This window comes from Bacillus rossius, chromosome 5 (assembly GCF_032445375.1).
Source record: "Bacillus rossius redtenbacheri isolate Brsri chromosome 5, Brsri_v3, whole genome shotgun sequence".
Taxonomy (NCBI): Eukaryota; Metazoa; Arthropoda; class Insecta; order Phasmatodea; family Bacillidae; genus Bacillus; species Bacillus rossius.
Genome location: NC_086333.1, coordinates 45,526,506 through 45,539,253, shown reverse-complemented (window position 1 = coordinate 45,539,253; position 12,748 = coordinate 45,526,506). Strand labels below are relative to the sequence as shown.

The following is a 12,748-nucleotide window of genomic DNA, read 5'->3' as shown; positions in this document are numbered from 1 at the left end:
ATCATTTGTATTTAGTATCTGCATGGTCTGAATATTGTTACAAACAATAAATATGCCAAAATAACAACATAAATTAAAACTAGGATGTTAAAGAATAAAACTGTTAGTGTTTTAAGTAAACTTAGGGACAAATTTTGTTTTATTTAGCAAATTAACCAGCACTTCGGTGTTAAATTATGTATTAATGTGAATTTCATTGTTACTTTATGGTTTAGTAACACATACTTCAGTGTTAGTTTGGTTTTATAGCAATTCAATCTTAAAATCTTATCTCTACACATGGCTAACTACATCTGCCCCTTATTCTCTCTATTTATGTTGTCATGAATTTTATTTTCCCTAACCACACTGCTGTATTTCAAAGCATCATAAAATGTAAAATACTCTCGGTAACATGAAAGAAAGCTTTTAATAAACTATCAAGCTTATTTACAGATGCCAAGGGTTAAAACATATCACTGCGAGACTATGGCGAAAGGTAAAGGAAGTTCTTGAGCGGACAGGGCCAGAAGACTGTATTAAATGTACATACGCTCATGAGCAGCTGTTACGTAAAATGAGGAGTAACTATCATAGGCCTACCAGGTTTTTAGTTTGACCATCTTTAATCTTGTCACAAAGTTCCTTTTTGAATGACACAATGTCAATATCTTTCATATAGGGTACTAAATCGGAAACAAAAATATATTTTGTGCAGGGCCTGATAGTATTGGACACAGTTCTAAGGCTGACAAAGTTGCACTTAATTCTTGATGATACTTTGCTTGAAAGCTGCGACACAAATTCCGCAGATGAGTTCAACCCAACCATGCACTTCAACAAATCCCTCAGCATCAGCAGCTGACTTATGAAATAGTCTGCTGTTTCAGTGTTTTGTCTGCAGAGGGCTGCCTTTTGGCAAGCTTTATGGTTACCATTACTTACAAAGGATAGGGTTTTTTTTAATGTTATTGCCAGACAGCACTGCACCTGATACATATTTGTTTCTTTGAGGATTTGCTTTGAAAACAATCTTATCTGAAACCACAGATAAGATAATTTAAAACATAGCCCACAACACCATGTTTTCTTTCTTGAGGTCTTTAACTTGATTCATTATAAATTTATTAGAAATTCCACATTAAACAAGCTATTCACTAAGTGTAATATAATGGTAGTAACTTCATGTAAGTGTTAGTAATTATCACTTGTGCAACTCTCTACACCCATTATATAACACTTTGTAAATATCTATTAAAAATTTTAGTGACAGAAATGCAAGGGAGGTAGCGTCATAAAATCTCAGAGAAAGCTCTTAAATAATGATAAAAAAAGGGAAAAAAAAATCAACATGGTGTGTGAAACAAAGAGAAGCTTTCTAAATTATCTGACGGCGGCTGCAAAATATGATTTTCTTGCTGGTACGTAGGCATCTGCGAAGCTTCGGAATTTACGAATACAAATTGAATATTAAAAAATTCGCTTCGAAATATTGAATCGAATCACAAATGAAAAATATTGAAACATCCAAATTTTGAAGTTATGTTTTCAACCACTAAAATATTTTTAATTACAATCAAGCACCAAGACTCAAATACGTGAAAATAATACACCAATTCACCAATGTATTTTAAAACGAGAACTAGTGAAACATTATTGCACATTCTCGTGATTATTTAATCATCATTCTGACTTTAGTATCATGTTATTGCTAGCGAACGATAGCAAACGTAAACGTAAGGGCCATTAAAACGTAAAAATAAAACAAAAGCTTTGGCTTTCAGGATTATCAATACCATCCCAAGTTATCTGCAGCAGTATGTGTTCCATTATCTCAACACTGGGGTTCAAATGACGCAATCACGTGACGTTCCTAATATCACGTTATAAATTATGTTTAAATATGTAGAGAGCATCAACGATTCTAACAAAGGTGATCATATTTAAAATTATTTTCATCAGCGCATACATATACTGATTTTATTTTGCTTTGTGCCAAACAAAATGAAATTTGGTACCACTGACTGACCAATATTTTTTAAACACGAAACAGTGGAATAACAGAAAACTGGAAACAAACATGTATGTCGATTTTGGCATTAATAAAATAATCAAATTTCAAAGTTTTATTAGTTAGACTCTATTTTCCAAGTAAAGAGATTTGTTGCTGGCTTTACTAGTTGTTATCAGAAAAGAAAAACGGGCCCGAAAATCCACAAAGTGATGGCAGTGTATTTTATTACTTACCGTTAAGGCCTGTTTAATAGTTATGTTGCTGTTTATTGCGAGTTAAATAATTATTTATTGAACATTGGTGCTGTTTTGCGATTGGCGAATGCAAATGAGACAAACCTGAGAAAAAATTGCAGCCAACTTTGGTTATATTTTAAACAACAAAATGACGGTGCAGAATGTTTGCATGGTTCAAAACGTTTGAAAACACTGACGGGAACAACTTCCACGTTGAAGAATTATCTGTCATGCCATCACATAGTTTAGTATGAAGAATATTTGAAACTTGATGCAGAAGATAATGATGAAATGGAAGGTGTTGGCCAAGGTACTTCACCAGGTAGTTTAGTTTGCACGAAACAACAAACCCTTTTTGACACCTTCAAGCAAAAGAAGACATTGTCACCACAAGGAAATGAAGCCAAAGCTATCAATGATAAAATTGTCATTTACCCTACAGATTTGTTGAAGAGCGAGGTTTTCGAGTTCTTAAAGCCAAATTACTGTGTTCCCAGCAGTACAACTTTTTCACGTAACATCATACCTGAACTGTACACTACAGAAAGGGAAAGGTTACAAGATAAGTTGAAGAAAGATGTTTTTGATTTGGTTGAAAAACCATCTAAAAGTCTGTCACTCACTACACATAATTGGACAAGGTAAGTTGGAGATGGGTACATGTCACTAACTTGTCACTACCTAGTAAATTTTGAGTAAAAATCCATGACTAGACAATATTGTTATGGAAAATTCACATCATGGTGAAAACTTGAGAAAATCATTATTTGAGTTAAGTGAAAGCTGGGGTCCCATCGCCCACGAAAGTGAGTTCCATAAACTATTTATGGTTAACGACAACATTGCAAATCTACGATCTGCTCTTGATGGAACACAGTGGATTCAAAGATGCTGCTTTGCTCATACATTGCAGCTGGCAATACATGGTGCGAAAGATCAGAAACCTAATGTAAATCAACTGCTTTCCAAGTCCACAAGTATTGTTGCTCCTTAAAATGGAATAAGTGCTGCTAGAAGAAGGCTGCTGAAGGTACAACAAAGTATGGACCTACCACAGCTTAAGTTAATACAAGAATTGGAAATTCGTTGGTCGAGCGAATTTGCAATGTTCGACAGATTGACTTCTCTGAGAGAAGCTGTAGCTGCTGTGTTAAGTTCATCAGATGTTGACTCTCTTTTGCCTCCAGAATGAAAGCTTGCTAGTGGTAGAGTTGAAGTCATGAAACCATTTGCAGAGGCGACAAAAGAATTTTGCGGGGACAATTATCCAAGAAAAAACTGAATGTGTGCTTCTCTTGTCAGCAAACATCACATGTGTCGGAATCACATTTTTTAAAACCAAGTTATATCGCACATTGCACATGTAGACGCATGCTGCAATACCACATACATCACATAGAAAACAGACAGTAAAAGTTTCTTCGTTTTTAATAGTATTATGACGTTAAGATGATTATAAATTTTGTTGTTACAAAGTTAGGTTATTAATAAAGGTGCTGATGAACAATTATTTATTCTCTTTAAATTATTATTTTTGCAGATTAAATTTCCTTCCACAGATATTACACAGTCACCCTACCCTACAGTAGAGGACATTGAATAGCCAACATTGTTTTCAGTTACTTCTCCTTAGAGGAAGAATGATTCTGTACTCATGTTATAGCCTAGAGAGTGAAATAAGTAAATAATTATTTTCTTAAATTTTTTACACCCTGCTCAAACACTTGAATGTCTTTAAATTGTTGCAAAATATCAAGTTTTATATATATATTATATATATTTAGCTTGTTTGTGTCACTTTTGGGCCTTAGCAGTTTTTTGCACTTGAAAATTTGCGCACACTACATATAGTTGCAAGAATTAAAATAATCCTATGCAAAATGAAAATTGGTTGTGTTATAAAGGAAAATAATGTAAAATGAACACAAATATGTCAATTTTAGTTTTGCCACTAGAAATGCAGTACACATTATCATATATATATATATATATATATATATATATATATATATATATATATATATATATATATAGAATGTTGGTATGTACGGCGTTGATAAACTCAAGACACCGTTTGACCAATTGCCATGAAAGTTAGCATATGTTTTTTCATGGAGAAAGTTTTTATGCTATCCATTGTTTTGTAACTCGCTGCTAGATGGCGCTGCAGCTCAACGATTTCTAAACCATTCTACAGATCGCTATGAAAATTGGTATACATAGGTATTTAAACACTAAGAATATTTTCACAATATCCATTTTGCTATAACTCGATGGTGCTGCAGCGCATAAACATCTAAACCATCCAACCGATCGCATTGGGTAAACAGAAAATCATAGGTCACAGACATACAAACAGTAATTGTGTGTCCTTTCTCCATGTCAACCACACTTTTATGTAGCACTATCAAATTTTGTTTTAACTCGTGGACAATATATCACCTTGTGTTCGGCCTGGTGCCGGGTACTGCAACTAGTAACATATAAAAAAGCAATGCTTGTGAAATACATCACTGAAACTCTTATATTATGCACTCTTGACTGGTTCCTAATTTTTATTTTGAGTAAATTTAAATATATTTGCCAAACTCTTTTCATTATGAAACATAAATGGTTTATACAATGTTAGCATCTTATTATTATTAAAAAACTTTCTTCTAAAATACGTTAGTCATTCAGAAGTGAAAATGAAAATGCCTCCTGCTAAACATAGCTTCACTCAGACCTATCATACTGTATAAGCTTTATTATTTATTAACCAAATTAATGAAAAATTTTCTAAAGACTTTTTTTTTTTGTATTTTAGGAAAGAAATATTAACAATTTTTTTGTAGACATTTAACCCTTTGGTTAGTGAGGTAAAAATTAATTTTTGTCTACCCTCTAGAGGGAGGTTTTCAAGAAAAAATTTTTTTTTCTAAACTTTTATTTCTTACAGAAATCTTAAGATTCTTGAGAAAACTACAAAATCTTATTTTTTTGCAAAAACAATTATTAACTTTAGTTTTAAGAACCTTCAAAACATTTTAATAACTGACATTTTCAAATATATTTTTAAAATATACATATAAAAAGAACATATACACATTGTACACACTGAACAGATATTAAAAAAAAAAAAATCAATATTTCAGTGATCAAATGTACTTTTAATATTTTGAATAAATATTTTAATATTTTAATAAAAATTTAAATTATTTACATACACAGTTTATTACAACGCAATCCATTTTGACTCGAAAAAGAATGCCTATGAAAGATTTGTATTTCAAGTTTCAGGATGAAATTATTTCGGTACCTACAATATTATACATATATAATAAACAAAATCTGTTAACAAATTTAAAAGTATTTATTGTGTGGAATGTGGTGAAGCATGGATGTACGCAGAGTCCTACATCACATTCTGCACACATCCACCTTGTTTCTTTTCGCCTTGATTTTGTCTTTGTGCTGAGCTTGCACACGTAACACTGCCTTTGTGGTTTGGCATTCGCTGCTGTTGATGGCACTGGAGTTGGGAAGTGTCGAGCAGTTAGCCGCAATGGTGTTGGGGTGATGACAGCTGAATGCCGCCCACCTTTTGAAGGCTTGCGCGTAGAGCAAAACTCCTGCAGTAGTTGTCGAACCAAATTGAGTCTGAACTGCACCAGCCTAATTTTCTTGTTATGTCTGATATTGTACATAATACAGGCATTCAAAATTATGTCCAATATATGGAAAAACAATTTTTTGAACCATTTTATTGTCTTCTTAGTACTATCAACAAAACTTATCTGCATGTCAGCCTTATCCACTAACCCTATGTTTCGAATGTAGTCAACCACGGACCGAGGCTTCATTATGCTTTCACCCGATGTTCGGTCATTTTTGTCGTTTTCGACAAACTCGTGGTTATGAACAGTAGTAAGCATGCAAACCTCCCTTTTGTCATGCCACTTTTCAGCTAGAATGTTTTCTGTTTGAGAGACTGCACACTGACCTTTTTTTACTTTTTGTGGAAATCTCAGTATTTCTTTCCTGTTTGGGCGCACTGTTCCGCATGCACCAATCTGATGTTCAAAAAGAAATCCGAACAGTTTTGGGCTTGTGTACCAATTATCTGTAAACAAAATGTGACCTTTGTCTAGGTAGGGCTCCAAAAGTGTAATTACGATAGAACCTGTGTAACGCCCCTCGTGCCTCAAAATTGAATTATTTTAAATTAATTAAAAAGAGCCTTGGAAACTTGCTGGGTAAGAATAATATGAAAATAAGTTTATTGACCAGAGGTGGCACGAGGTGGAGAACAAGACAATTTAGAACTCCCTGACACAAGCAACTGGGGAGCTGGTGGATCGTTTAAGGAAAGAAGGTATATCATAAATAAATTAACACTACACAAGTAGCTTGGTCTATAGGTTCCCTGTTTTATTTAAAAATGTAACTAATGAATTCTGTTTTCATTTGATTTGGCATTTATAAGTTTCCCAATTAATGATATTAACAATATGCTTTAGTTTTTCGAGAAAGGGCCGGCCCTAATTAAGTATAACAACACATACTCAACTTTACCAACAAACAATTACATAATCAAAAATTTATTAGTATCACACCAAAATTTGATTTGTCCAATTATTACATCGATGATTAGTTTCATTGATTCTACATATTCTTGAGGAAAGCACTGTTCGCTGGTAGGCTATTCATTCGATTAATGTAGTTCGTAGCTAGAAAGTGGGGGGGGGGGGGGGGGGGGATGTTGATTTCACATTACCACCCGGGTCTTCAAAAAATAACGTCGGGTCGCGGAAACATCTCTTCTAACGTGACCCGCAGTGGAGGTGCAGGATCACGAGCTGGGAGCAATTTGTCTCTCCAGCACTTCGACCCTGTCTGAAACCCAAATCAAATTCAAAACGAATTAGACTTGCTTCCAGACAGTCCTACACCGTCGGCGCAAAAGGCCAACAAACTGGAATGGGGGGGAAAAGGCCGGATTGTCACTCACCAGACAGGGAAGTAGACTTCTATTTACAGATGCGTCGCCAGCCAGGAACTGGATCCCGCGAATACGTGGCTGGGCGCGGTCGTTTTCTAATTTCAAAAAAAAATTAAAAGATAAAAAATAACTATTACATTTTATACTACGCAGACGGACTAAACTACTTGAAAAAGATTATAGGGATAGCATCCTTCATTAAGGCGACTACATAGTCGGTTGCGGCCGGATGGAAGTTTTGCAGAGTCTCGTCGACTCGCCGATAATCAAACGGTCCGTCGGCAGTCGCGGCGCGAAGTGTCCCGCGGAGAAACGTGTTTCGTAATTAAAAGTAAAACTTGAATCAAAAGTGGAGGGGAGGACTGGGAGTCCGGACCGAAAGGTCCCGAAGTTCCCAGAGTGAGGGCCATAAAAAAAAACTCTGATTGAAGTCTCGAAGCTGGTAGCATTGCGTCGACTTTAGCGCTACCTGTTGGGGGCTGTCTGAAATAAAAAAGAATCGACTCGCCCAAGGCGTCTGCTTAAACCAAGGGTTAAAGGGCGCAGTCTAGTGCTACACTCTGGCGGCCTACAGGGTAAGTTGGCTGGGTGGTTAGCGAGTTTGCCGCTAGGTGTCGCGGGGTGGTCCATCTTGGCACACACATTTTTTTTATGCAAGGCATCCTGGGAGACGGTCGCTGTCTGCTGGGGTTTCTGACCTGTCATTGGCCTTAGGCGAATTCTTAGAACCGAAAGAGGAGGGGGGGAGCAAAAGTGCAACGACGCTGAGAACAAGCGTCCATGACGTGCTTTTCGAGGAGAGAACCTAATACGTATTCGTGACCAGACTTACTTCTCTCAGCAGCTCTCTGAGAAGTAGCAGCTTGCAGCCCAGAAGCTGCTCTATGCAGTTTTGGTCGTGCAGGGAATTAAAATTACAAACTCGGGACGTGACTGCAGGCGAGAGAAATTTCAACCGGGCTGACCATGTCCACATTAGACAGCAAAATATCAGATTGGCCCCCTGTTAAGGGGCTTCGGTCCACTGGCACAAAGTTTAAATCCGTGGCGTACACCGGCCTAACAAAAAGTAAATCACCCCCATTAACAACCAGATAAATTTAAAAAAATAGAAACCCCAAAAAATTTTAAAATTATAGAATAAATTTAAAAAAAGTGACGAAATGCCTAATTTCCGGCACACCTGAAATAACACCAAATCTGTGCTGCTTGGATGTAATGTATTGCTTGAAGACCAAACGACCCTTCCACACCATAATGCTCTCGTCAATACATAAATTATGATGCGGCTTGAACAATGTCTTGAATTTCATTTTGGTCGTTTCCAAAACAGTACTTATTTTGTACAGACGATCTCCGTGTGGCTGACTGTTGCTATCAGAAAAATGTAATAGACGAAGTAAGAGCAAAAAACGATCCTGTGAAAATATTTTTCCAAAAATAGGAGTAGACAGAATTGGGTCGGTGGACCAATAATCATTTATACGGTTTTTAGCTGTGTGGGGCATGAGTATAACTACAGCCAAAAATGTATAAAATTCTGAATCATTAGATTTCACCCATTGTTTGAGTTTTGATTTTTCTTTGACTTCAAATCTTTCTGTTATGTATGAGTGGTACTTATCCAATTCATCAACTATGTGCTGGACCAAATCTCGATCAAACAATATTTGAATACATCCAATTCACTGAAATTTTCAGGAAAATTGAATTCATCTGTGAGCCCCGAAAAAGTATTGTCAAAATTTAATGTCCTTGGTTGGAAATTTTCATTGTTTTCCCAATGGCAAGAGTTTTCTGTATTAGTTGGAACATCTATGCTCACCTCTGTTCCTGTAGTTGCATTCATGGCACCTAGACTGGAAACTGCATCACTTTCAGAGTCTATGTCACTTACACTTTCATCACTTCCTGATTCCCAGTTAGCGATAATTTCTTGTAATTCTTTTTCAGAAAGTATTTTTCTTTTGCAATATGTGGCCATTATTACAAATAGAGTTTCAAAAAAAAATATCACATACGAATAACAGTCATAAAAACATTTGGTAAAACAGTAGCACTATATTTCTACTTCTACGAATTTATGGCCAATAGATAAACCCCGGGACTGAACATCGTTTGCACGAACAAGCCACTTGTATATCTTAGTAATACACATTGAATGACACAAGCATAGCGATGGAGTACGTATCCGACTGAAAAGTAATTGCAATAGAAAAGTGATTTATACCTCCGCAAAAATATTGTGTTGTAAATTTCTGAAAATGATAGCTATAGGCTATCCATCTTAGTAAGTTCCCAGTGGAAAAAATTTTGTACTTGCTGCTCAAACAATTCCTTCATCAATACGTTTACTAAAATAGTATATTGTATAGAAAACAGACATTTGATTCATAATATTTACAAACTTTATTTTAAATCCCTTTCTTTTTTCGCACAGATTTCTGGCTATTGTGAAGAGCCTATAGTTCAGTATCTGTGACCGTGAAAATAAAAGCACTCTCAAATAAATACACCCCTGTTCGCGTTACTGGGAGATAACAGCAGATAAAAGAATGACTCTGCAATTCTATAGGTGTGCGACTGTTGCTATCGTTCAAAAACCCCACATATAAGGACTTGACTACGCCGCTATCTGTTGCATTGTGTTTCACCACCTTGTAAAATACGCAATAACATTTAAAAATCACTGGGAATCATTTAGTAAACTGTAAAAAGAATGTAGGACATAGCAAAACATTATACTGCTGCCAAAACGTAAAATTATGGTCATACTATTAAATTTATGTTAAAAACGTACACTTACGTTCATACTCTCTAATACCATTAAAAATATGCCCGTACATGTACGTTCATACTAGCCAAAGGGTTAAAGCCCAATCATTCAACCACATTAATGTGCACAATGCATGCTTACCTGTTTATGAACCCGTACCCACTCTTGACGTTGAACCACTTCACCGTTCCAGTTACCTTTGTAGCTGTAAAGAGAAAATATGTCAAAAATATGGTACAACAAAAAATAATCCCACAATTACTTTTATTTTCCAACTTGTATATAAAATTTCTGTAAATATATAGATAAGCAGCTTTCACTGGGGAAAAAAATTTAACATTTCAATATCTTATATTACACTTCTACTAATCATTGTGGTGGTTGTATTCAATAATAAGTGTAAGATTGTGAGATTTTAATTACATGTAAAAGGTTTATGGTGGTGTATTCATGTAAGTACTTCATTAGAGCCATGTTAACTCAGTGCATGTGGGTTGATTTGGTGCTGAAGTGGTGTCAAATGTAGTAATTTATTAATTACGGAAACAGTTTTAATTCACTTCTTTACAAATGTGTACTTGTTTGCAAAAAATTAAGAAAGGTTATGTTAACTTTCATTATTACTAAATTTACTATTATTACTACTTCAGGGTTCCTACAGCCAGAGTCAAATTTATTTCCCTGACTTTTCCCTGACCATTCATTGAAACTTCCCTAACCAATTACAAAAAAAAATTCAGTGTTACAAAAAATATTGAGGTTTTAACTGTGCCCTAATTATATTGGCCTCCTCCCCCCCTTCAGCTAACCGTACCACACCTTAAGGGCTCCGCCTACCTGGTCACACAGACGGTGCGCAGAGCTTCAGGAAAAACAACGCGATTTCAAAACTACTCAAGATATCCGAGTGGGGTATGTTTACGAAAAGCATTTAAGAGTTCGCTGAGGCCCGAAAAGTACTTTTAATTTTGGATCATGTTTTTAAACTGTATTTCTAGAAGAGTTAAAATGGCTAAAACGCATGTTTTCAGAGTAAATTTTAGGCGTAAAACAACCAGTACAGATTCTTGAAAGCACTTAAGGGACTTGCACTACATCTTTATCTTCATTTATCGGCCATATAATGTTGCGGTCACCGCTCAAATTTCACAGTTATCCTGTGACGACGAGTAGACTACGCGTCAATTCAGAGCCTTGCGCTTAGAGGCGATACCGCTCTAGAAATACCATCGAGCGTCGCACTTATCATCCCGCCTCACTAACACACATACACCCCTGACGAGGCGGGCCCCTTAAACATAAATATCAGAAAGCAGACACAAACTTTACTAAAACTTCCATTTTTAACATGAATATTAAAAAAATTCAAAACACTGTGGTTCAATAAATACGTAATTCAATTACAAAACAAAATGTTAACATGTAACAAATAAATTCAAAAAAATTAAAATACTAGTTACAGCAAAGCTCTTTTTTTTTTCAAGTTCTTTTAATTCCCTTTCCATTGCTTCCTTTTTCTCATCTATTTCCCTCAATTTTTTTTTCTTTCTTCTACTAACTCTTTCACTTGTTTTTCTAACAATCTCTGTTTTCCCTTTCTTGTTGTTTCCTCACTTGTTTTCTGTTTTCTTAGTTCCAAATAATCTTGATATCGTTTTCGAGCACTTTTCACATAATCTAATATCCTTTTATCTATTTTCACATTCTCAATCCCTCCTGCCTGTTGCACTTCATCTTGAATATGGCGTTGTGCTATCACTATCTTTTCTAGCATGTTTTCAACCAATAGTGACTTATTAATTGAAAAACCCCCTTCCACAGTTGCATTACCATGGGAAAGCACAAGACATATTACTTCCCACAGGTTTTTGTACACTTCACTTCCTCTCATGAAGTTTCCATAGGTGCTATCGAGTCTTGCCTCCTCATTAGTTTCGCAGTGTTCTTGAAACATTTCCCTAAGTACAGTTTTCTTCACATCACAAAAGTTACAGTATTCTTTTTTAGCCTTTTCTGCAACTTTATCATCTATTTTGTTTGAAGCAAGTAGCTCTTCTAAAAGAAAAGAAAACCTTTTCTGACCAAGCAAAGGTGAGTATTGAATAATTGAGGTATCTAGAGAAGACAATCCTCTAACTGCTTTGTACTTCAAATGACATCTATCTTGAAGTTTGGCAGTCATGGCTGTCAACATACCACGACATTCATGCATAAACTCAAGCTTTTCTCTTTCCGTTACAGAGGTTGATATTTCTGCAAAAAAAAGCGTTCTGCTGCAAATCCAAAATCAACTTTATTGCTTAGGATCAAACTGTCTGATTTTTTTTTACATCAATAGAGAGCAGATTTGTGCTAGTACACTTCTTCACATCAGGCTTTACACAGCGGTTCATAATTTCTCTCAGAAGTTTCTCCACTGCTTCAAAAATAAATGGACTCATGGGTTTTGAAGTTTGAAACTTCTTAAGAAAGGGCTCTTTGCAATTGTCTTGCAGAATGCCAATTTACATTTTACAAATGGATCACGAGCAGCTTCAATCAAGGTTTTTGCAACTTTTGTCTTCGGAAGCTTGGCTACATTAACAAATTTTGCAACATGATCCCATATCTCTAATGCTCTTTTAAGGCACTTGGCATTGTCTAGCCAACTTACATTACAGAACTTCAAAGGAAATATTGTGCATTCCGTCAGCTCTGTAAATAATGCTCGCCGAGCTGGAGAATCATGGAAAAGAAAATATGAGTGTAACAACAAGGTACTA

The 12,748-nt window shown here is 35.6% G+C and overlaps 2 protein-coding genes across 5 annotated transcripts in view; one reads left to right on the top strand and one right to left on the bottom strand.

Annotated features, from left to right (window-relative positions):
- The window catches only part of LOC134531760 (uncharacterized), a 164,788-nt gene that overhangs the window by 62,369 nt on the left and 89,671 nt on the right, over nt 1-12,748 (top strand). The gene's annotated exons all lie outside the window — the stretch shown is intronic.
- The window catches only part of LOC134531762 (Y-box-binding protein 1), a 68,140-nt gene that overhangs the window by 47,137 nt on the left and 8,255 nt on the right, over nt 1-12,748 (bottom strand). For all 4 annotated transcript variants that reach the window (XM_063367646.1, XM_063367650.1, XM_063367648.1 and 1 more), the window contains exon 2: nt 10,128-10,191. In XM_063367646.1, the coding sequence (XP_063223716.1) occupies nt 10,128-10,191 (64 nt within the window). The remainder of the gene's footprint in view (nt 1-10,127; nt 10,192-12,748) is intronic.